Genomic DNA, 22,937 nt, shown 5'->3' with positions numbered 1-22,937 from the left:
ATTTAAAATGCCTAAACTTTCATTGCAATAATAAATGATCATTTTATTTCATTTGTGTACAAGTATTATAGTTAAGAAATTGTTTTATCAAACAAAAAAACAAGGCATTTACTGATTGAATGAGTATAGGCAAGAATAAAATAAATTTAAAAAGCTGTGCAAATAAACATTACATGAAACAAGCCAGATTGGATTTTCAACAGGTCCAAAACAAATTCTTCTAAAATGTGTCGAAGGATGTTTTCTGATGGATTGAATATGGGTGTTGAAATGACCCCATAACTAGGTAGAGAAGACATGATAATAAATGGGTTATAGTAGGGATTTTATTACAAGAACAGAGACTCCTATTTTGCATTACCTTTCACTTTACTACTCAGACAGCAATTTAAAGAAATAACATTTGAATATTAACAGAAAAAATATGTTAACAATGAATAGATAGAAGAGACCAATGAGAACAGTCCTTTAGTGGTCAGAGATAGTAAGGACCAATCAGATGAGTCATAGTAACCATATAGAGTCCAAACAGTAGCAAAACCTCCTCTTTTCTCTTTGCTGCTCAGGAGTTAAGTTCAAATTGTTAATGCATAAAAAAATTGCTTATTATATATTATTTGTTGATTATTATTATTATTTGTTATATTCGTTTGTCTATTTGTTTATTTTGTGTTCTCTTATTGTGTTTGTTTACTTTCTTTATTTGTTTTTCCTTATTTAACTTATCCCTTCTATTTCAATTGTCTTTCATAGTATTATTATTATTTTTATTTCCTGTTTTATGTTTTTATTCCCCTTATTTTACTTAATTGGTGAAAATTATGATTTTTAATTTTATCCCCTTTTGTCCGTTTCTTGTTTTACTTTATTTCATTTCATCATTCTTTTTTTTCTTGTCTTTTTTGCCTTTTTCCCTGGAGCGTCTGAGCTTCGTTCTCATGCGCCCTCCATCTTGTCTTTGTCAGCTGTCTAGCCACTCCTCCATTTTACGTACCTACGCATTGCTATTTCTCGCCCTCCTCATTCATTACATCGTCTCCTTCCCTGACAGGACAAGTATCGAATCTGTCTGCACAAAAAAAATTTGCAACATAAAATTCTGCAACATATTATTACACTTATTTGAACAATTTATATGTTAAGTAGTTTTTATTACTGGCACATTATAAACGTTGACATTGTTTTTTACCTTATATAGTTACAATTACATATTATATTTGTACTGATCAAATAGCTCAGTGGGTTTGTAATCGGTTTATTACCTGAAGGTTCCTGGTTTGAATCCTAATATTTATACATTAAAAATGTATTAATTTATTAATTTTAAAGAAACTCTTTGTGACTTATATATTATATATATTTCAGTTTTTCTGAAAGAAATTTTGTCTGTAGCTATAACCTACTGGTTAAAGTGAAGGTAACGTTTTCGTAAGTAGCATATGTTTTTAAGTACCTTATACTCAGTTAAATCCAGTCGCTAGGTTTTTTTTTCTCCAAAAAATGTAATTATTTTGGTATATTTTTATCTTTATTTTTCATTCCGTTACCTGCCGAATCTCCGCCCATCCTCCATTTCCTGTTTTCTGACACTGTGACGTATAGAGCGGTCCCACCCGCTCTATACGTGTCTAGTAAGCTCGTGCACATCGAGCATGGAGTAACTGCGCATGAGCATACTCTTTGGACACGGATATTTGCGCATGCGTTAATTGCGGTTGCTCGTCTCTACTGCGCTTCCTTTGTGCGCATGCGTGAAACGAGGACGCGCTCGCTTAGCCGAAAGAACTACAAAAGGCTACGCATGCGCATACATAACTAAACCTTGCTGACGTCAATTGACGGCCGCCTAACGGCCAGTGAATCAATTGGTTATTCAAACAACGTGATCGTTGTCTAGGAAAAAAAAAAGAAATAACGGGTTGATTTACTGGGAGCCGGATCGAGGATAAGAATCAAAGATATCTAAAGTTAGATTGAGGTACGTAAATAATGATGAATTAAAGTGCTATTATTTTGCAAAGAGATATTGATTTCTTTGAAACAGTACTATCCTTCACTTTAAGTATTCTGTTTTCAATATATAAGGTTAGGAGTTTGATTCCTGTCCAATACTTCTAATTTATTTAGTTGTTTATTCAGTTTATTAATTTAAAATGTCTGAAGACCCTAAACAAATTTCAGAAAAGTATGTTAAAAATTTAATTAACAGTTCTTTTGAACCTTTGAAACAACAGATGGATCAGCTCCAATCTGTTATTAACAATTTTAATGAAATACAAGGTCATGTTCACAAAAAGGCTTTAAGCAAGACTAAGCATATGAATATTAAGGGAAAACTTTCATCAGAAAGAAAATCTAATAAAGATCTGTCACGTCAGCATTGCTCTGACATTTCCATACCTGCACATAAATGCAGAAGTGAAAGCCCATGTGTTTCTGAAGCAGAATCAGATATTATTATACCTAAATGAAGTAAAATTTCTCGCAAAAGAAATTTAGAGTTGAATCTGATTCTTCTGACAATAATAATGAGGAGAATATTGAAATGGATGTAAAAAAATATGATTCTGATATTGAATCTTTTGATTCTTACAAATCTAACACTACTTTATTGAATGTATTCTCATCTTCCTCTGATGATTCCCCCAAACCCAAGAAAAGGAAGAAAGTTTTAAAAAATAAAAAACCTTGTGTTGCGGAAGATTTAGGTCTTCCCTATACAGACCCAAATGACATTCATCATCCCAGGTCTTCACAGTGGAGACCTTCAAAAAGAGTCTCAAAGTTTATTGATTTCTATATTAGAAGACCTCTATCTAAAAAGACAAAAAATACCCTCAAAGCTGAATGTCCCAGACCTGAATTACCCCATAATACCCATTTGACCCCTGAAATTGACCAAAATCTTTTTAAATTTATTGGAACAAAAAGGTCTAATATTAGATCTGGCCCTGACAGATTTTTAAAATCCTGTCAGGATAAATTATCAGATACCTTAGGACCCGTTACAAAACTATTTGAACTATCCGAGAATTTTTTATTAAACCCTATTATTGTAAGAGAATGGTTACAAAGGACAGTTTATTTGTTAGGTGACGCTAACACTTCATTAGCCTCTCAAAGTAGAAGGTTACTACTTCGCTGCATCAACCCTAAGATTACTGACTTTGCTTCCATGGAAATGGGTCCTGAAGCTGATGGCCTGTTGTTTGGTGACTCTGGCCTTAAACAGCTTAGTAATTATGTTAACACATTCAATTCATTAAACAAAATTAAAAATAATACACGAAAGATTTTTTACCAGAACCAACCCCAGAGAGTTTTTCAAAGGCTGGAAAAGGCAGAGACCGCTTTTCCAGCCGCTATTCAGCCACATCAAGGTCTCATTTCCACAACACTGTTACACCATCTACCTCCCACCAAAACTTTTTTCCCTCACGTTCGAGACAACGTTTTTCCAGAGGTTTCAGATCCAGGTTCAACAGAAGATCCTTCCAAGGTAAGTTCAATCACCTCTCTTTCCATTCCTTTTTTCCAACAAAGAATAGGTGGCAGATTAGCACTTTTCCTTTCAGAATGGCAAAGAATATCTCAAGATCCATGGATTTTACAGACTGTCACAGGCCTTCATTTAGAATTCATAAAACCACCTTTTCAAAATTCCTTGCCCAATCCAATAACATTTTCTCAAAAAGACCAATTACTCCTAGACAAAGAGATTTCAGACCTGATATCAAAAGATGTAGTTCAGCCTGCTCACAATTCAGAAAATTCTTTCATAAGCAATATGTTTCTAGTCCCAAAGAAAGAAGGCAGTTATCATCCTGTTATAAATTTATTTTCTAAAAAAAATTATTTTCTAATTTACAATCATTTCAAGATGGAAGGAATCCATTATCTCAGAGATTGTCTTTACAACAACGACTGGCTTGTAAGATTGGATTTGACAGATGCTTATATTATAATTCCAATTCATTTAAATTTCAGAAATTATCTTAGATTCCTCTGGAAAGAGACTTTATGGCAGTTTAAATGCCTTCCTTTTGGTCTTTCTTCGGCTCCTTGGGTCTTTACAAAAATTTTAAAACCTGTGGTAGCCTGGCTTCGGAAACGAGGAATTCGTCTAATTATTTACTTAGGCGATATTCTTCTTATTCATCAATCCCCTTCCATTCTTTAAGATCATCTTTCTATTACAATTTCCTTACTTCAAAGTTTGGGTTTTATTTATCAATTTCAAGAAATCGGCTTTGATTCCATCCCAAAATCTAACCTTCTTAGGTTTCAACATAGATACTATTTCTGCTTCTCTGAGTCTTCCTTTAGACAAGATAAAGAGGATAAAAAAGGAAATTTCTTATACCCTAAACAAGAAATGTTTTCCTCTTCGTCTTTTAGCCAGAATTATCGGCCTCCTTTCTTCCTCCATTCAAGCAATCTTTCCAGCTCCTCTACATTACAGAGCGCTTCAGAGATTGAAAATATTTTACCTCAGAAAAGGTTTTTCTTATCAACATCTGATTCACTTATCAGAAGAAGCTATAGAAGAATTGAATTGGTGGCTAATCAACATGGAAGCTTGGAATGGTAAAGTCATTTTTGGAAGCTCACCGGACATAATTATAGAATCAGATGCAAGCAACTCTGGTTGGGGAGCAAGATGTGGTTCTCAAATTTCGGGAGAAAAAAAATGGTCTCTTTCAGTAAAGAATCTTCATATAAATTGTCGGGAACTTTTGGCAGGAGCTTTTGCTATCAAAAGTTTTATCAAACATTCTCACCCCATTACGGTTCTTCTTCGTATGGACAATATATCAGCTGTTCAATATATAAACCGTTTAGGTGGAAAAACTTCAAGAATGTTATCGGTTTTAACCAAAGACTTTATTCATTATTGTCTTTCCCAAAACATATCTGTTCAAGCAGAATATCTTCCTGGTCTCAACAATCAAATGGCAAACTGGGGTTCGAGATACCTTATGGATTTCAGCGACTGGATGTTGAATCCTTCTCTCTTTCAACAAATTTGTCAATTGAGGGGTCCTTTTGTGATAGATCTTTTTGCCTCTCAGTTAAATCATCAGATTTACCCCTTTTTCAGTTGGAAACCAGACCCAGAAGCTCTAGCAATAGATGCTTTCCTCCAACAATGGCCTCCTCAAGGAGAATATGCTTTTCCTCCATTTTCAATGATTCTTCGGACTCTTATTTGTCAAGAGACATCAGATTTCCCTTCTGATCATGACTCCACTTTGGCCGAATCAAGTGTGGTACCCATATCTTCTGGAAATGTCCTTCCTTCCTCCAATTCTTCTTCCCAGTATTCCAGATCTTCTTACAGATCCAGGCGGAGAATTTCACACCTTAGTGCTTCAAGGCAATCTCCAGCTTGTAGCTTGGACGATTTCAGGGGATCCTGGTCTTGCAATGCACTTTCGGAGCAAGCTAAACTCCTCCTTCAAGACTCTTGGGCCCCTGGAACCAAAAAGTGTTATAGTTCCGCTTGGATTAAGTGGTCTAGCTGGTGCGGTAACAAACATTTGGATCCCATTTCAGTACCTTTAAATGAAATAATCAATTATTTATCTTCCCTTTTTGTTGAAGGTCTAGCTTATAGATCCATCAATGTAGCTAGATCAGCTATTTAAGCTAGTCATGAATTCTTTGATAATCTTCCCATTGGTCAAAATCCTACTATTTGCAAATTATTAAAATCCATTCGTCTCAAAAGACCCCCTACTCCTAAATATTCTTCTTTTTGGGATGTAGATTTGGTAATCTCTCTTTTCCAAAAATGGCAGGAGAATAATACATTATCATTAAAACAACTTTCTATCAAACTTGCAACTCTTTTATGTTTACTATCATGTAAAAGAGTTTCAGATGTTCGTGCTATTGATTATGATTCAAAAATGTTTTCTCCTCAAGGAGTAATTTTTACTTTATCTCGTAGAACTAAAACTCTATCTTCTTCTATTTTTTATCCCTACTGTTTTGAACAACCAAAACTCTGTATAGTTCTTTGTCTTAAAGAGTATGAATCCAGGATGGCTCATCTTAGATCATCTTCTTCTAAACAACTCTTAATTTCTTTTGTTTCTCCTCACTTACCAGTTTCTTCACCCACTATTAGTAGATGGGTCAAGAATGTTATGTTGGAAGCTGGAGTAGATGATATATTTTTTTTCACACTCTATTCGAGGAGCTTCAGCTTCTAAAGCTTTTTCTAAATCTGTTTCTTTACAGGATATTTTAAATGCTTCAGATTGGTCTGATGACAAAACTTTCAGACAATTTTATTTTAAACCTATTAACTCTATTGCTCAACAACTTGTTTTATAAATTAATTGTTATTGTATTTATTTATTTTTTATTTTGCTTTAAACTTGCAAAATAGGAGTCTCTGTTCTTGTAATAAAATTCTGATTATCCTATTTTCATTACGGAATAATCTAGATTTTATTAAAGAGACAGAGACGAGTATTTTCCCTCCACTATTTGATATGTTCCCTACCCTAAATATTTAAGATAAGTATTTATGTAATTCTAATAACTCTTTATTGTTTTTCTGTGCCGAATCCTTCCTCTACAGGATTTTAAGAGTTCGACTAGAAAATTTGATTCTTCTAAAGATGTTCTTCAATCAACTTCTTCAGTTTCGTCTGGCAAGTTTTCTTTTTCTTCCTGCAGGAGTATGCAGTTTTTCTTCAATCAACCTTTTGTTTCATCAAAGTTCTTCATATTATTCTGGATAGTTTTTTCGGGACTGTTCCTGCTTTTATTCTTTGGGAATGATTTGTGTTTTCTTCGCTTGAGTGAGAAAAGAGGAGGTTTTGCTACTGTTTGGACTTTATATGGTTACTATGACTCATCTGATTGGTCCTTACTATCTCTGACCACTAAAGGAATGTTCTCATTGGTCTCTTCTATCTATTCATTGTTAACATATTTTTTCTGTTAATATTCAAATGTTATTTCTTTAAATTGCTGTCTGAGTAGTAAAGTGAAAGGTAATGCAAAATACTCGTCTCTGTCTCTTTAATAAAATCTAGATTATTCCGTCATGAAAATAGGATAATCGGAATTTTTAATGGATTGGAAAATGTTGAAGTCTAAAAACCCAACAAAAATCCATGCAATACATTTCACATTAGAATGCTAATGGGTTGTAATGAGGACCACAATTACTTTATTTGCAGTATTTTCCCTGGTTTATGCACACACACATTACACAATATTATAAAACTAATATGAACGTCTTTACTTTTATTTCCAATCTGCATATTCAGACTGTGCCAACATATTCATTCATGTTTTACATTTAAATGCAGTAAACCCAAACTCTTATAGTATGAATTTTGTTTCTACTATTTTAATATCTGACATAGTATCAACATAAGAAATAAAACAAATTATTAATCTGTCAATTGAAATGCATGGAGACTTTCACAGGTTTACAACAACAATGCATTCATCTGTGTCGTCAGCTTCTAGAGCAAAGTTGAATGGAGCCACTGTGAAAAAAAAACAGAAAGATGTTTGTTATTATGAGTGACTAATGTAACAGTAAATACCTTCTAATTTCAAGGCAATTGTGTTGTCTTGCTAAAGATTAACATGTAAGCCAAGTCTACACATTTTTAAAACAAATTAATTACTTCATGCTGTTATGACGTTCTATGCTGTCCTAATAGCACTGGCCTTTACTGCCGTTAGGACGCCATGGAACGTCCTACCTTATATGGCATCTTGCAGCCTCCCTCTTTGATAAAATCAAGAATCGTATTGGGGTGCGTGCCTAGCAGCATAGGCAGTCCCCAAGATCCGATCGAAACCTTGAAATTACGTGATTGCATTGTATATTGCAAAGTAATTTTACTATGCATAACTAACCAATTTATATTAAAACCTTAAGGTGTTTACGACCCTTAAAAAAGACACTGATAAAAGCATTAGAGTAGTGAAGGTGATAGCTGTAGTCTGATGTTTTTATTTTATTGACAAGTGATACAGAGTAACAAGTGGGAAAATGTGGAAAAAAAGGATATAAACTATTCACTGGCTGGTTATTTTTTTGTCTGGTTCCTCTTTAAAATTCGCTTTGCTTCATAGAGAGTAAAATATGTCTTTAAAAAATGGTTTTATTACAAACTGGTATTAAAAGTATAATATACCGGTATTATTCAGTAAATTTGACGAAAGAGCTTTCATGGCTTGGCTTGTTTCAAAATTAATTATAATATGTACCTGTAGTTTTTGATAAAACATTTAAGCAAATGCCAGAGTTTAAATGTATTGCAGTGCAGTTCACTGTCGCACTATTAGAAGCAAAGTTCATGATCAAAGGTTTCACTCTAACAATGACACATTTTAAAAAGCAGCATTTTATGCAAACACAAATATTTTTGTAAATGCATCCTTACTAGAGTTACAACTTTGATTGTGCATTAGGGCTGACTGCATTTGCTGAGATAGGTGCATATATAGAGGCACGCTCCTTATGCACATGCCGGTGAAATCGCTTTTGTGATCCCCGGGGGACACGAGGAAACATAATATACATGCTCACGGGTTTTTATCTTAACAGCAGGAGGTAGTGTGCACAATAAAAATGATAATGTTAAAAAAAAGAATTGCAAAAATACCTATAATTATATTTAAATGATCAGCTTTGCATTTCAGAATATATTTTTCTGTTTTGTTTTGTTTGTTTTATATTAGCCCCATGAATAGAGGTTAATTGATATAAAACTATGTTTTAAACAATTAAAACTGTAATTTTGTTAGCAACCCTATCTATGTTCATAATAATAATAATAATAATAATAATAATTATCATAATGAATAATCCTTTACATGCCTTTTTTATAATTCAGGACAGACATTGTTTTTTGCAAATGTAGAATTTAATATTGCATTTTGTTAAACATCATCTGCCATTTGCCTGCCATGCATGGCTGAGAATATAAATGTTTTTATTTAATTATTTTGCATAATTTAACATCACTAACAAAAACTGAGGCATTACTTTACTTCTAGATTAATAATATAAATAAATAAGAAATAATTAAGATAAACAAACAACAACAAAAATACTGAGACAGAAGTGATCCCTGTACCGATTAAAGGGACATTAAACACGTTTTAATTAGAAAACATTTTTGTTGTGTTGCTATAGAAAAACATCAGAAAATACTTAATATTTTTAAAACAAAATAACATCCCTTTTCTGCAATTATCAATAGCCAAACTCCACTCACCACTTGCCTTATTTGGAGTAACCAATCTGGGCTTAATTCTGCAGACAACAAGGCTAATCACTGTTATAAAGTTAGTATAAAGTAAATTGTGACATATCTGTAGCAGAGTTATAGCCTTGAGAAGTCATCAGGCTCTATTTTCAGAGCTAAAGTACATGAAAAGGGAGCAAAATAAACAATAAAAATATATTGTAAAGAATTCCGAAAATGGCAGGGTGGTGAAAGAATCGAGCTTCGGGATGCAGCGAAGGCAAATGGATGCAGCGAAGGCAAACGGAGCATTAAAAAAAAAAAAAAACACCGCCCGCACGAAGTATAACAAAAAAAAAAGGAACCTCCCACACAAAGTATTAACACCTACACCGCAAACCTACACATCGCAAAACAATAAAGTAATTAACCCCTTAATCCCTTAACCATCAACCACCCACATCGCAATAAACCTAATTAACCTATTAACACCTAAACCGCAAACCCCCCACATCGCATTAAACATAATTAACCTATTAACACCTAAACCGCAAAACCCACACATCGCAATAAACCTAATTACCCTATTAACCCCTAAACCACAAAAACCCCACATCGCAATAAATTTAATTACCCTATTAACCCCTAAACCACAAAACTCCCACATCGCAATAAACATAATTAACCTATTAACCCCTAAACCCCAAAACCCACACATCGCAATAAACCTATTTACCCTATTAACCCCTAAACCCCACATCACAATAAACCTAATTAACCTATTAACCCCTTAAACCACCAAAACCCACAAGGCAAATAACTAATTGAATTACTAAGCACCCTAACCTAACACCCCTAAATTAACACAAATTAACTAAACTAAAAAATACTAAAGTTACAAAAAAATACTAACATTACAGATAATAAAAAACAAATTACCAAAGTTTACAAAATTAAACCTAATCCCTATGAAAATAAAAAGCCCCCCCCCAAAATAAAAACACCCCTTTATCTAAGAATAAACTGCCAGTAGCCCTTAAAAGGGCTTTTTGCAGGACATTGCCCCAAGATAAACAGCTCTTTTACAGAAAAAAGTCTAAGTCCCCCAACAGTAAACCCCCCACCAACCAAATCCCCCAAAATAAAAGAACCTAACACTAAAAAACCTACACTACCCATTGCCCTAAAAAGGGCATTTGTTTGGGCATTGGCCTTAAAAAGGGCATTTAGCTCTTTTACTGCCCATCCCCAATCTAAATAAAACAAAGCCCCCCCAAAAGCACTTAAAAAAAACTAAGTCTAAGCCCTAGGTTGCTACTCACCATTCCTGAAGTCCAGTGAAGAAGGTCTTCTTCCAAGTGGCGACCTCTTCTTTCTTCTTCCAGGAACATCCGGCATGGAGCGGAGCTGAAGACCGGCGACCCTGGAACTGAAGACCGGCTAACACGGAGCCATGGATTGTGGAGGATCCTCTTCGTACGATCGCCGCCGTACACTGAATAGTGAATTCAAGGTACACGATTAAAGATCGCGTCCCTTGAATTCCTATTGGCTGATTTGATTCTTCAAATTCAAATCAGACAATAGGATGAGAGCTACTCAAATCCTATTGGCTGTTCAAATCAGCCAATAGGATGAGAGCTACTGAAATTCTATTGGCTGATTTGAATAACCGAATTTCAGAAGAGCTGAATGCCCTTTTAAGGGCAATGCCCATACAAATGCCCTTTTCAGGGCAATGGATAGTTTAGTTTTTTTAGTGTTAGGTTTATTTATTTTGGGGGGTGGGTTTTACTGTTAGGGGGGACTTAGAATTTTTGGTAACTGCAAAAGAGCTGCCCTACAAAAATTTCTTTTAAGGGCTATTGGTAGTTTAGCATTAGATTAGTTTTTTTGTTGTTGTTTTCATAGGGATTAGGTTTTAATTTTTTATTTTTGATAATTTGTTTATTTTTTTTATTTAGCAACACATAGACTGAGAGGGGAGAGAGAGCAAAAGAGAGGGGGAGAGATCAAAAGAGAAGGGGGAGAGAGAGCAAAAGAGAGGGGTAGAGAGAGCAAAAGAGGGGGGAGGGAGAGATCGCAAAAAGGGTGGTGAAAGGATCCACCTGGATGGATTCTTTCACCACCCTGCCATTTTCAGAATTAGGTGGATTCCAAAATTGGCAGGGTGGTTCCGTCACCACAATAGACTGCCCTTCCGAAAATGACAGGGTGGTTCGGTGGTTCCGTCACCACAATAGACTGCCCTCTGGGCAGGCTTTCCCACAAGTTTTATATTAAAATTCCCAAGGAATTTACTGTCCCTTTAAAACCCGTGAACGTTTTACGTAAAAAGTGAGAGGAACAAATCAAAAACTCAAAAACAATAAATACATTTAAATAACAAATGCAGGCAGAGAACTCAAATTATTTGTAACTTTTACTGTACCTCTGGTAACGTGAGTGTGATTTCTCCACTTTTTTTTACATCCAAGAGCTGAAACATTTCTATAGTAAAGAAAAAAAAGTTAAATAAAATATAGTTTAGATATTTATGTTCTAGAGAAATAAGCAGTTCATGGTTTTATTACCCATGTAACAATTACACTCACCCTGTAATTAAATTCACAATATTAACTTATCAAACAAACTGGTCATCATACTGTTGTCATACTTCTATGTCTGAGCTGGTTAGAAACTAACATGAAAAACGTGATTGTAAAACTCTGTCCCTAGAGATTAATTCCTTGCTGGCGAAAAAAGAGAACTCCTACAGCTACATTAGTGAACAGGAAAACACACACAAACATGTATCTAAGAATATACATTAAAGGGACATGAAACACTATAAGATATAGGTATATAGGTAATATAAAATGATAAATCATATATATATATATATATATATATATAAAGTCTGCAATAAACGTTCATTATTTATTTTGTCCCCTTTTCCAGTAATTCCATTCTGAAATTATGAGTTAAGTTCCTCTTAGAAATGGAAGTGCAGAACACTGCAATATTCTACACAGCCATTGGCTGCACACTCTAGTGACCTATTTATAACTGTCCCTAATTAGCCACAGCAGAGAAGGTAACCTAAGTTACAAATGGCGGCTCCCATTGTTTTATAGACACTAAAACGTATTTTGTCAATATTAAAACAGCTAATGAAACTTTAAAAAAATACATCTACATGTTATTGTCAAACTAATCTTTTCTTTGAATGCATCAATCTGTCTAGCATTTATTTAGTGTTTAAAGGGACATAATACTCATATTCTAAATCACTTGAAACTGATGCAGTATAACTGTAAAAAGCTGACAGGAAAATGTCACCTAAGCATCTCTATGTAAAAAGGAAGATATTTTACCTCACAATCTCCTCAGCTCAGCTAACTTCTGTGTAAAAAGTCATACTCAACTGCTGCTCAGCTACAGGTAAAAAAATGTTTTTTTTTAAAAAATGAAGAAATGAACAGCAACCAATCAGCATCAACAGTGCTGAGGTCATGAACTCTTTTACTGTGATCTCATGAGATTTGACTTAACTCTCATGAGATTTCATGGTAAACATCCTTAAGCTGAAAAGGGAAATAAGATGAGAGTGCACGCAAGCACGCTCCTTCTGCTGTCCCGGGACAGAAATACTGATTTGTTGCTTAGAAGTCCTTTACAATGGGATGTGGCTAATGATAAACTTTTGAGGTAAAATATCTTTCTTTTTTACTTAGAGATGTTCAGGTGATATTTTCTAGTCAGCTTTTTACAGCTATACTGCATCAAATTAAAGTGTTTAAACATTTGGGTATTATGGCCCTTTAATGTCACTTTAATGTTTCTTGAAAGATGCGTAATCTTTTCTTCCATTCAATGTATCTTCATGCTGTCCCCACAGCACATTGACTATTTAATGCAAGCTTCCCCCTTATATTGGCTGTTTTTTTTTTTAATTCTATTTCAAATCAGCCAGTAAAATGAACACTTTTTCTATTGGCTGATTTGAATTAGAAATAAGGGTGGAGCTTGCATTTTATCGTCAGTGTGCTGCGGGGAAAGCATGAAGACACATTGGATGGAAGATTGAAGAAAGAAGATGCACCGGATGGAAGCTAGAAGATGGAAGAAGAGGACAGCCCCAAAGGAGCGTCGCCATGGACCTACAGCTGCCCCCTAAAGAGCTGGATACAAGTTGGTGAGTACCAACTTTAGGATAGGTTTTTTCTATTTGGCCAAAGAGCTATGTCACTTATGCTGTTTTTAGGGTATTTTTTAGGATAAGTTTTTCTAACAGGTTTTTTTTTAGTATAGAGTTGTTTTTTTTACTTTGCAAAAGAGCTTAATCTCTTATGCCCTTTCAGTGCATTTTTAGGATAGGTCTCTATTATTTAGGTTTGGTTTAGTATAGGGTTTTTTATGTGCAAAAGTGCTTAATCACTGATGCCCTTTTCAGGGCATTTTTAGCTTAGTTTTTTTGGGGGGATAGGGTTTTTAGATTAGGTTTTCTTAGATTAGGAATTTTTTAAAGAGAGTTTTTATTTTATTTTAAGCCGTGATCCCTATTATTTCCTATGGAAGACACATTGCCACAGCGAGGTTCATCCCCGTTTTTTCCAATATATCCACAGATAAATGGGCTACGAGCCTGGTGAACCCAAACAGACAATTTCTTGTCGGCCTGTTGATTTGAATATCAGGGCCTGAGACAGAATGTTGGTGCACAGGGCACTAATAGCATATGTGGGTATGACACGGAAAAACAGTAATAACCTTTGCTAGAAGCATTCTTGCTAATGAAAGTATATTGGAAAACAGTTTATATTTAAAATAGAAATGCACCCTGCTCTTTTCAAATTTGACCTCTCTATTTAACAGTATTTAGATGCTACTTACTAAACAATGTTTCCAGACGTATCACACATGAGATAAACCCATCAAAATTAATGGTCACATCACTGGACGCGAATCGTTGTACAATTCTCTGCTGAATCTTCTCATTAAGAGTAAAACCTAATAAAACACAGTGATTATAATAAGCTGATAACATTGCACAATATGAATCTAATTTGATGTTTCTACATAACAAAATAAAACAACTTTTTAAGATAGTGTTTTGGGTCAAGTCATCCTTTCACTTCTCATCTATGGCTTTCACAATCTGGGGCTTGGGTGTCCTAATCAAAGTACATACAAGTGTCTTTAATTTGAGGAGTTTAAGCTAAAGGCTGCCAAATGTGCGTTAGATTACAAGTGGGGAGCAAAAATATTAGCGCTATTGTGCGTTAACATCGCTATCATATGAAGAACTTCACTACTTGCGCATTAGTGCTTGAGCGCTATCCAATATGAATTGTAGTGCATGCACCCCTAGAAGTCTATCACGTGAGGGATTAAGTGCACACAAGCTATCCAATGTGCAGTTGTTAACTCGCACTAGACTATTGCTCGAGTGAGAAAAAATTACTTTGGACTTGCAATGTGACCACAAAAATAAAAGCTTGATTAATTGCGCTTCACTGATGTTAACGCACAATAGTGCTGATGGTTTTGAGATCCACTTGTAATCTAGCCCTTTATGTCTGACAAAAATGAAGTAGAAGCTATTTAAATTTAAACTAACATGCCAGTATTAGTTGTTCACTTCCTGCCAGGGCTAACTGACTTATATATACCTTATACTTAAAGGGACATTATACACTCATTTTTTCTTTGCATAAATGTTTTGTAGATTATCTATTTATATAGCCCATAAAGTTGTTTTTTTTTAAATAAATGTATAGTTTTGCTTATTTTTAAATAACATTGCTCTGATTTTCAGACTCCTAACCAAGCCCCAAAGTTTTATGTGAATACCGTCAGCTTCCTTCTCCAGCTTGCTCCTGTTTGTGTAAAGGGTCTTTTCATATGCAAAAGAAGGGGGAGGGGGGGGGGGGAGTGTCTTATTTGCCACTTGCAGTAGGCTTTCCAGCTACCTTTTCAACAGAGCCAAACTGACAGCTTCTAAGTAAGTTTTTAAACAGTTTTATACTGGATTTTTATATCAGTATCTGTGCATCTTATTCTTTATAGTAGTGTCTATTACATGCAGTTATATGAAAATGAGTGTATACTGTCCCTTTAAGCTTGATAAGTACTAGCTTACTATAACTACAAATGCAAAGCATTAAATGTATGGCAAGTTGTTCCTTTAGGTTTATTGTTGTATTCAAAACAGCTGATTTTGCTCATTAAAACCACCACCCATTTTTCTCTAGGACATGTCTATTCAAATGGACTGAGCTTGCAGTAAGAGCAGCGTTCAGAAAGAGCCACCTAGGAATCCTCAAGGAAAGTGGTCTCTACTGGCTAATTGATGCCCAGGCACCCCAGGGAAGTGGCCCCTGTTCATCAATAGGTTCTCAAGCACCTCAGGAAAGAGGTCCCTGCTCACCAAAAGCCACCAGAAACCCTCAAATAAAGTGGCCCCTGCTCCCCAATAGGCACCCAAGCATTTTGGGAATATGGATCCAGCTCATCAATGGGTGTCCAGTAAGGACAAGCCACTTTCCTTGAGGGCTCATAGGCGGCTATTGGCAAGCAGGGGCCACTTTCCCAGGGTGCCTGGGTGCCTATTTGCCTTGGCTACATTCCCATGGTGTTTTTACAAGCAAAGGACCCTTCCCTGGGGTGCCTAGGCTAATATTGGCAAACAGGGGCCACTTTTCTTGTCACCTGAGTGCCTATTGTGCCTGTACACCTACTGGGCAAGCAGGGGTCACTTTCCCAGGGTGTCTGGGCATCTATTGGCTAAAAAGGTTCCCTTTCCTGGAGTGCATAGGTCCCTATTAGCAAACAGGGGCCACTTTCCTGGGGTGCTTGGAAGCCTATTGACAAGGAGGGGTCACTTTCCCAGAGTGCCATGGCTTTGAAAGCTGAAGAAAATGCACAAATATATGAATTTCTAAAAAACTATTTGCCTGACTTCTAATTTGGCAAAAGGCTTTTGCCTAGGCTAATGGTTTTTAAAACTGAAACAATACTAAAATACCTATTTGCCTAAAATAACTATTTGCCTACCACATATATACCGTATATTGCTCATGAGGTCATACAGAATTTGTTTGTTGACAAAAATCCTGCTATTTCTCATGGAGAATTTCTTCAGGGCAACAGAAGAGCAGCAACTTACATAAAGTAGTAGTTAGTGTGCCACTGCTACAAACCAGCAGCAGCACAAAATAAAGTTGTTTTTTAAAAATATATTTTTAATTTTGTTAATTATTTTGTATGCGGTCAGGACTGACCAAGACTAAAATGAAGCTTATATACTTGGCTTGCACAACTGACATTGTTGGAATAGTATAAATCTGAAGCCTCTCTAACTGCATTAAAGGGACATTATACACTAGATTTTTCTTTGCATAAATGTTTGGAGATGATCCATTTATATAGCCCATACAGGTTTTTTTTTTTTTTTTTAAATGTATAGTTTTGCTTATTTTTAAATAACATTGCTCTGATTTTCATACTCCTAAGCAAGCCCCAAAGTTATAGGAGAATACTGATGTATACCTACTCTAGCTTGCTCCTGTGTGTGTAAAGGGTCTTTTCATATGCGGAGGAAGGGAAGGGGGGAGTGTCTGCTATTTCCCATTTGCAGTGGGTGTTCCAGCTACCTTTTTAACAGAGCTAAACCGGGAGCTTCTAAGTAAGTTTTAAAACCGTTTTATACTGGATTTTTAGATCAATATCTGTGCATATTATTCTTTATAGTAGTGTCTATTATATGCAGTTATATGAAAATTGGTGTATACTGTCCCTTTAACGTCACTGGTCTGTCTATGGGAATCGTTTTTTTCAATAGAACTGTACTGTCTATTATATGATTAATGTGTTGATGACATCGGGTGGTTGTATAGTTCCTCACAAGAATGAAACAGGAAGTGTCCTGCTTTTTGTTAATAAAGTTCACAACTTGTTAATGAAAATGTTTACATTCAGTTTGCAGAAGCCATCTTAAAGGGACAGTCAAGACCAGATTTTTTGTTGTTTAAAAATATAGATAATCCCTTTATTACCCATTCCCCAGTTTTGCATAACCAACACAGTTATAATGATACACATTTTACCTCTGTAATTACCTTATATCTAAGTAGGGTTGCCACCAATCCCTTAAAATACAGAACACTTATAAGCTACACATGCTGCAGGGTGTGCAGGGAGGAATATGAATAGTGCTGTCCATAAACACAACACATGTTCCACCCTGCACACCCTGCAGCATGTGTAACTCATAAGTTCCCAGGAAAACATGACTGAGGTGATAACCCTATATCTAAGCCTCAGCAAACTGCCCCCTTATTTCATTTATTTTGACAGAATTGCATTTTAGCCAATCAGTGCTCACTCCTAGGTAACTTCACGTGTGTGAGCTCAATGTTATCTATATGAAACACATGAACTAACGCCCGCTAATGGTGAACAAATGTCAAAATGCATTTAGAGTAGAGGCAGCCTTCAAGGTCTAAGAAATTAGCATATGAACCTCCTAGGTGTAGCTTTCAACTAAGAATACCAAGAGAACAAAGCAAAATTGGTAATAAAAGTAAGTGGGCAAGTTGTTTAAAATCAAATGCCCTATTTGAATCATGAAAGGTGTTTTTGGACTTGACTGTCCCTTTAAGTTTTCAGAAGCATACAAATCAGCTCTTTATATTTGCCTCTAGATATACATATGCCTGTAAGTTATTTTACTGTTTAACAAGAGTTCATTGTACATTTGAATTGCACTGCTATTTTGCTGTAAGATTTAAATGTAAGTTCTCTGTATTAAAAATATGTATTATTGTATGAATCTGTAAGCACCATGTGTAAGTACATATTGTAATTTCTATTTATCTTATTGTATTGCAGTTTTACAAAGTAAGAATTATTCAGAAGTAAAATCAGTTTGGAATAAACACAAGGATATTTCTGTCTGTTTTGTTAACTAGCTGTCTAGCTATCAGTTAGTGAGGACAATATAGTAAAAAGGCATGCATATAACAGGGGAAGATACAAAGGCTGCATTTTAAAGTAAAATGCAGTAAATAGAAGGCAAACATACAAGACCTGCAATTTAAAGTGAAAGGCAATAAAAAGCATCTACACAAGAACTGCATTTAAAATATTGCGCTACTTTAACCTGATCACTATGAACCAAGATAAGAGTGTTGATATGACGCAGCAAACTGTAGAGACCAGATCCTATGCCTCTGGCTCTAAATATTCAGCGCGCTCCTGCAGATCATCAGCCAGTTCTGCAGGACTCAGAGCCCGTGCTAAAGCGCAAGCAGCCCAGGCACAAATTTCTTATGCTGAAAAAGAAGCAGACATGATAAAGCAGAAAGCAGCACTAGAATCAGAGGCAGCTAGGCACAAAGCAGATATGGAAGCAGAAGCAGCAAAGTGTGAAGCTGAAACAGCGCAACGCAAGGCAGAGTTAGAAGCTAATATGCATGTGCTAAACATTCAAAGGGCAGCAGTTGCAGCATCTGCAGAAGCAACAGTCTATGAAGCAGCAGCTGAACTAGAAGAGGAATCACTTCAAGATTTTGCAGAAATAACTACTCATGATTCAGTACAAAGGACTTGTGAGTATATACAGAACCATGCTCTGGACCAAGATAAAACAGAGTATGCTTCTATCCAACCTATGTTCAGCATGACACCACAGTTTCCTGACTCAACATATTTACAGTCCACTCCAAGTATTCCTGACTTGCACCCTCCTTACCAGACTGACACTGCAAATGTCTCAACACCAAGGGTGCACTTTCAAGAAATCAGAGGCTATGTTGATCCACAACATCCATCACATTATATGGACTCTCACATATCCCCTTTCAGAAATAGTCCATTAGGAACTTCAGGGACTACTGACCTAGCAGAGCACCCGATTTGCTGAGAGTTAGTGAGTACAGGGCTACTAACATTTGATGGTTGACCAGAGAACTATTGGGCATAGAAGAAAACATCATTCCAAGGTGTCACCAGAAATCTTAATCTTACAGCCAGAGAAGAGCTAGATCTACTGACAAAGTTGCTTGGACTAGAGTCATCTCAACAGGCCAAGAGAATCAGGTCAGTGTATGTTCATAACCCAATTGATGGAGTTAAAATGTTATGGCAGAGATTAGAAGACTGTTATGGCAGCCCTGAAGCTATTGAAAATGCAATGTTAAAGAAGTTAGAAAATGTCCCCCAAATCTCTGACAAAGACAACATAAAGTTAAGAGAACTTGGTGACATGTTGTTGGAAGGGAACACAGCTAAGACAGAAGACTATCTGCCAGGACTGGCATACCACCAGACACCAAAGACTGCAAAGGTAACATAAGATGCAGAGAATGCAACAGTGACCAGCATTGCATCCAGGTCCAGCTCCCTGGGCAGCAGAGACTCCTTTACCTAAGGGAGAGCAAGAGGAAGCTACTTCATCCACTGTCATATCCAAGTGTACAGAGGTATGCAGGAAAGAGACAAGGCCCAGATCACATTCCAAGATTTGTTTAGTGACTGAATATCCCTCTAACAAACGTGACTGTAGAAATGTATGAAGTGTTAGATGATCAAAGTAACCGTTCATTAGCCAAATCAGAGTTTTTTAATGTGTGTGGTGAAACATTTTCCTACACTCTAATAACATGCTGAGACATTATGGAGAAAACAGGATGTAGGGTATCCAACTTCACTGGAAAACAAGTATAAAACTGCCCACATTCATTGAATGTGAGTGACATGATACCTGATGACAGGTCAGAAATTCCAACACCTGAGATTACACAGCATTTCCCTCATCTAGAATCCCTTACAGATAAGATCCCAGCACTTGATCCTAATGCACAAATACTTCTCTTGCTAGGAAGAGACATTCTGAAGGTGCACAAGGTACGTGAGCAGATTAATTAGCCCCACAGCAGTCCTTATGCAAAACATTTGGATTTAGGTTGGATTATAGTTGGGGAAGCATGCTTAGGATGAGCTCAAAGACCAGTAGATGTGAACTCTTTCAAGACAAATGTGCTGCCTTGTGGACCCACTTTTCTATTCACTAAGAAACAATGATAACACTCTCAGGTGTAAATAGGGGCACTATCACAAAGGTAAATATATATGTATACCAAAAGAAAAGAAAATGTGGTATATAAAACTAGTGCCAAAGTAAGACACCAACTACCCCTCCTATCTCAATCTATATGATTAGATATACAAAATGTAATTGTCAATACATATGAACTACATCAAACATAAATAGTCCAATAAAAATTGTGTGTAGGTTACACAGATAAGGCAGCTCTCCTCACAGTATAAGGCCATCCACTTCCAAGTTGCTGCTTTTTTAACACTTTGGTGACCTATTCCCACGACCTGATGGTTTGGCGCAGAGAGGTGGAACCCAAGGGTGACAAACACACTAACCTACTGCAAGGGGAAAAGGCACTTTTCTATTCAGCCTGTGTACTAGCTATATACAGGTAAAAGCTTGTAAACAACAGCCATACACTTCCTCATTGTGTTATTAAGGAACTTCAACTCACAATGTGGACAGTTTAGATCAGGGGTGCCCACACTTTTCTGTGTTGGGATCTACTTTTCAAATGACCAGCTCAACGAGATCTACCCACTAAAAATGGGCCGGCTCCTAAGCTTACATTCCTGCTTTTTCAAATAAAGATACCAAGAGAATGAAGAGAAACTGATAATAGGAGTAAATTAGAAAGTTGTTTAAAATTGCATGTTTGTCATGGGACCAGGAAGAACCCTTTTACCTTGGTACTGGGTATCCTCCCGGTGTCCTCATGCTGCCGACATGGTGGGCATACGCGGGTTCATGTGTGCACGTGCAAAGCAGCTCCCTCATTAGTAGTGTTGCGGATGCCAGGACGCGCATGCACTCGCATTGCAGGAGCGTGCATCATGTTCCTAACACCGGCTCAGGGCAGGGAGTTTCTAGAGGACACTCCTTCATTAACTAACCTCCCTATTGGTTACCTGGAGCTGATGCTTCCAGGTTGTCATGGTAATGGGGGTGTTCCTGGTCCCTGTATGCCTTTATAGCCCAGGCACTCCCCTACTTCAGTGCTAGGATATTCTGCCTTGTTTTCAGAGACCAAGCATTATTTCTCCTGTTACACCTTTTCCTGAGTCCTTTTTTCCCTACAATTCTGACTTGTTATTTACTTTGGCTTAAATTTTTGACTATGTATACCACCACCTGCCCTGACTACGAAATTGTTTGACCAAGCCTTACTTAGGATTATTTATTGCAACCTGTCTCTCCTGCTACTGGGTTTCAGTCCTTGTAAATTGGAGGTTACATCCTCCAAGGTTACAATGTTCTATATCTGAATCATGAAAAAAATAAAATGTGTTTTTCATATCCCTTTATGGTTGCATTATTTAGCAACAGATTAATCCTGACGACAAAAGTAGCACCGACTTTAATTCGAGTTAACAGGAGCAACCCCTTGTGCCATGTTACAAAACACTGCATTCAAATTACTGCCACTGACCCCCTTTACTTTGCGCTGTGGGCTTGGCCTGATATGACCAAGTGAGGCTTACACAAATAAATTTCAATAGCGCGCCATGCAGACCATTTTTTACCGGGTCAACACGTTCATTTGCCAGATGTCAATCAGACTTGTTCCTTTAGCATAGCACAGCAGCATCCGCCTCTACTTTTTCTATCTATTGACACTTACTCTCCTAACTATACTATACAACCATATCCATTGGGAAAGTATTCACTCAACCATGCTTTTGATAGACCAATTGTGTTGTTGTTCAAAAATCATCTACATTGATTGGTTGAAATCGATGTCCCTCAAGATCAAATCCTACAGCACTTTTCGTGTCCTTTTAATGACCTGCCCCTGCACACACTGCGGTAGATAAAGCGGTATCCCTAGCAACCATACTCTACTCATGCCCCAGTGTTTAGATTGCATAACTTGACCGCATCATTTTGATCACATCGGCTGCAATCTACCTATTGGGCACCCCTGGTTTAGATGATAATGTGTTTGTTACAATTCCAAACGATGACAAACCTGTTATGTCTATTGAAGATGGTATGTTACTTAGTGTAGTTGAAAAATAAATGTTTATTGATAAAGCAAATTACTGAGTAGCACCCCTACCATTTCACTCACCTCGCCTTAGACTACCAAACCACATAGAGCAAGCCCAGAAAAGACCCCTTGCTCTACAGCATTCCTTTGTGAAGAAACCTGAGATGAAGGAACATTTTGTCAACTTTATGCAAAAGATCTTTGACCATGACCAAGCAGAACCTGACCCACCATTGGAACCAGATGAGGAGTGTTGGTACCTAACAATCTTTGGTGTCTATCACCCTCAGAAGCCACGATGGATCAGAGTAGTTTTCGACTCAAGTGCTTAGTTTGAAGGCATCTCACTGAATGACACATTACTCATTGGACCTACTAGGTGTCGTTTTATGTATCCGCAAAGAACAAGTTGCAATTACTACTGATGTACTACAAATGTACAACAAAACTCTTTGAGGGTTAGAGAAGATCACCGTAACTATTTGAGATTTCTTTGGTTTTGTGACAATGACCTTAACAAAGAGATCACAGAGTTCAGGATAAAGGTACACATCTTTGGGAACAGCCCTTCTCCAGCCATAGCCATTTATGGTCTAAGACAAATAGCAAAGCAAAGAAAGAGTGAGTATGG

General features: G+C 36.5%; 1 protein-coding gene across 1 annotated transcript in view; it reads right to left on the bottom strand.

Annotated features, from left to right (window-relative positions):
- Positions 1-17: 17 nt before the first annotated feature.
- LOC128658087 (calpain-8-like) overlaps positions 18-22,937 on the bottom strand; it is a 260,090-nt gene continuing 237,170 nt past the window's right edge. The window contains exons 18-20 of the mRNA XM_053712540.1: positions 14,106-14,222; positions 11,662-11,720; positions 18-7,514 (exon numbers count right to left, since the gene is read on the bottom strand). Of these exons, the coding sequence (XP_053568515.1) occupies positions 7,491-7,514; positions 11,662-11,720; positions 14,106-14,222 (200 nt within the window). The 3' untranslated portion in view covers positions 18-7,490. The remainder of the gene's footprint in view (positions 7,515-11,661; positions 11,721-14,105; positions 14,223-22,937) is intronic.

The sequence above is a fragment of the Bombina bombina genome, chromosome 4 (assembly GCF_027579735.1).
Source record: "Bombina bombina isolate aBomBom1 chromosome 4, aBomBom1.pri, whole genome shotgun sequence".
Lineage (NCBI taxonomy): Eukaryota > Metazoa > Chordata > Amphibia > Anura > Bombinatoridae > Bombina > Bombina bombina.
The sequence above is the reverse complement of the archived record's forward strand: the minus strand, read 5'-3'. Positions and strand labels throughout refer to the sequence as shown.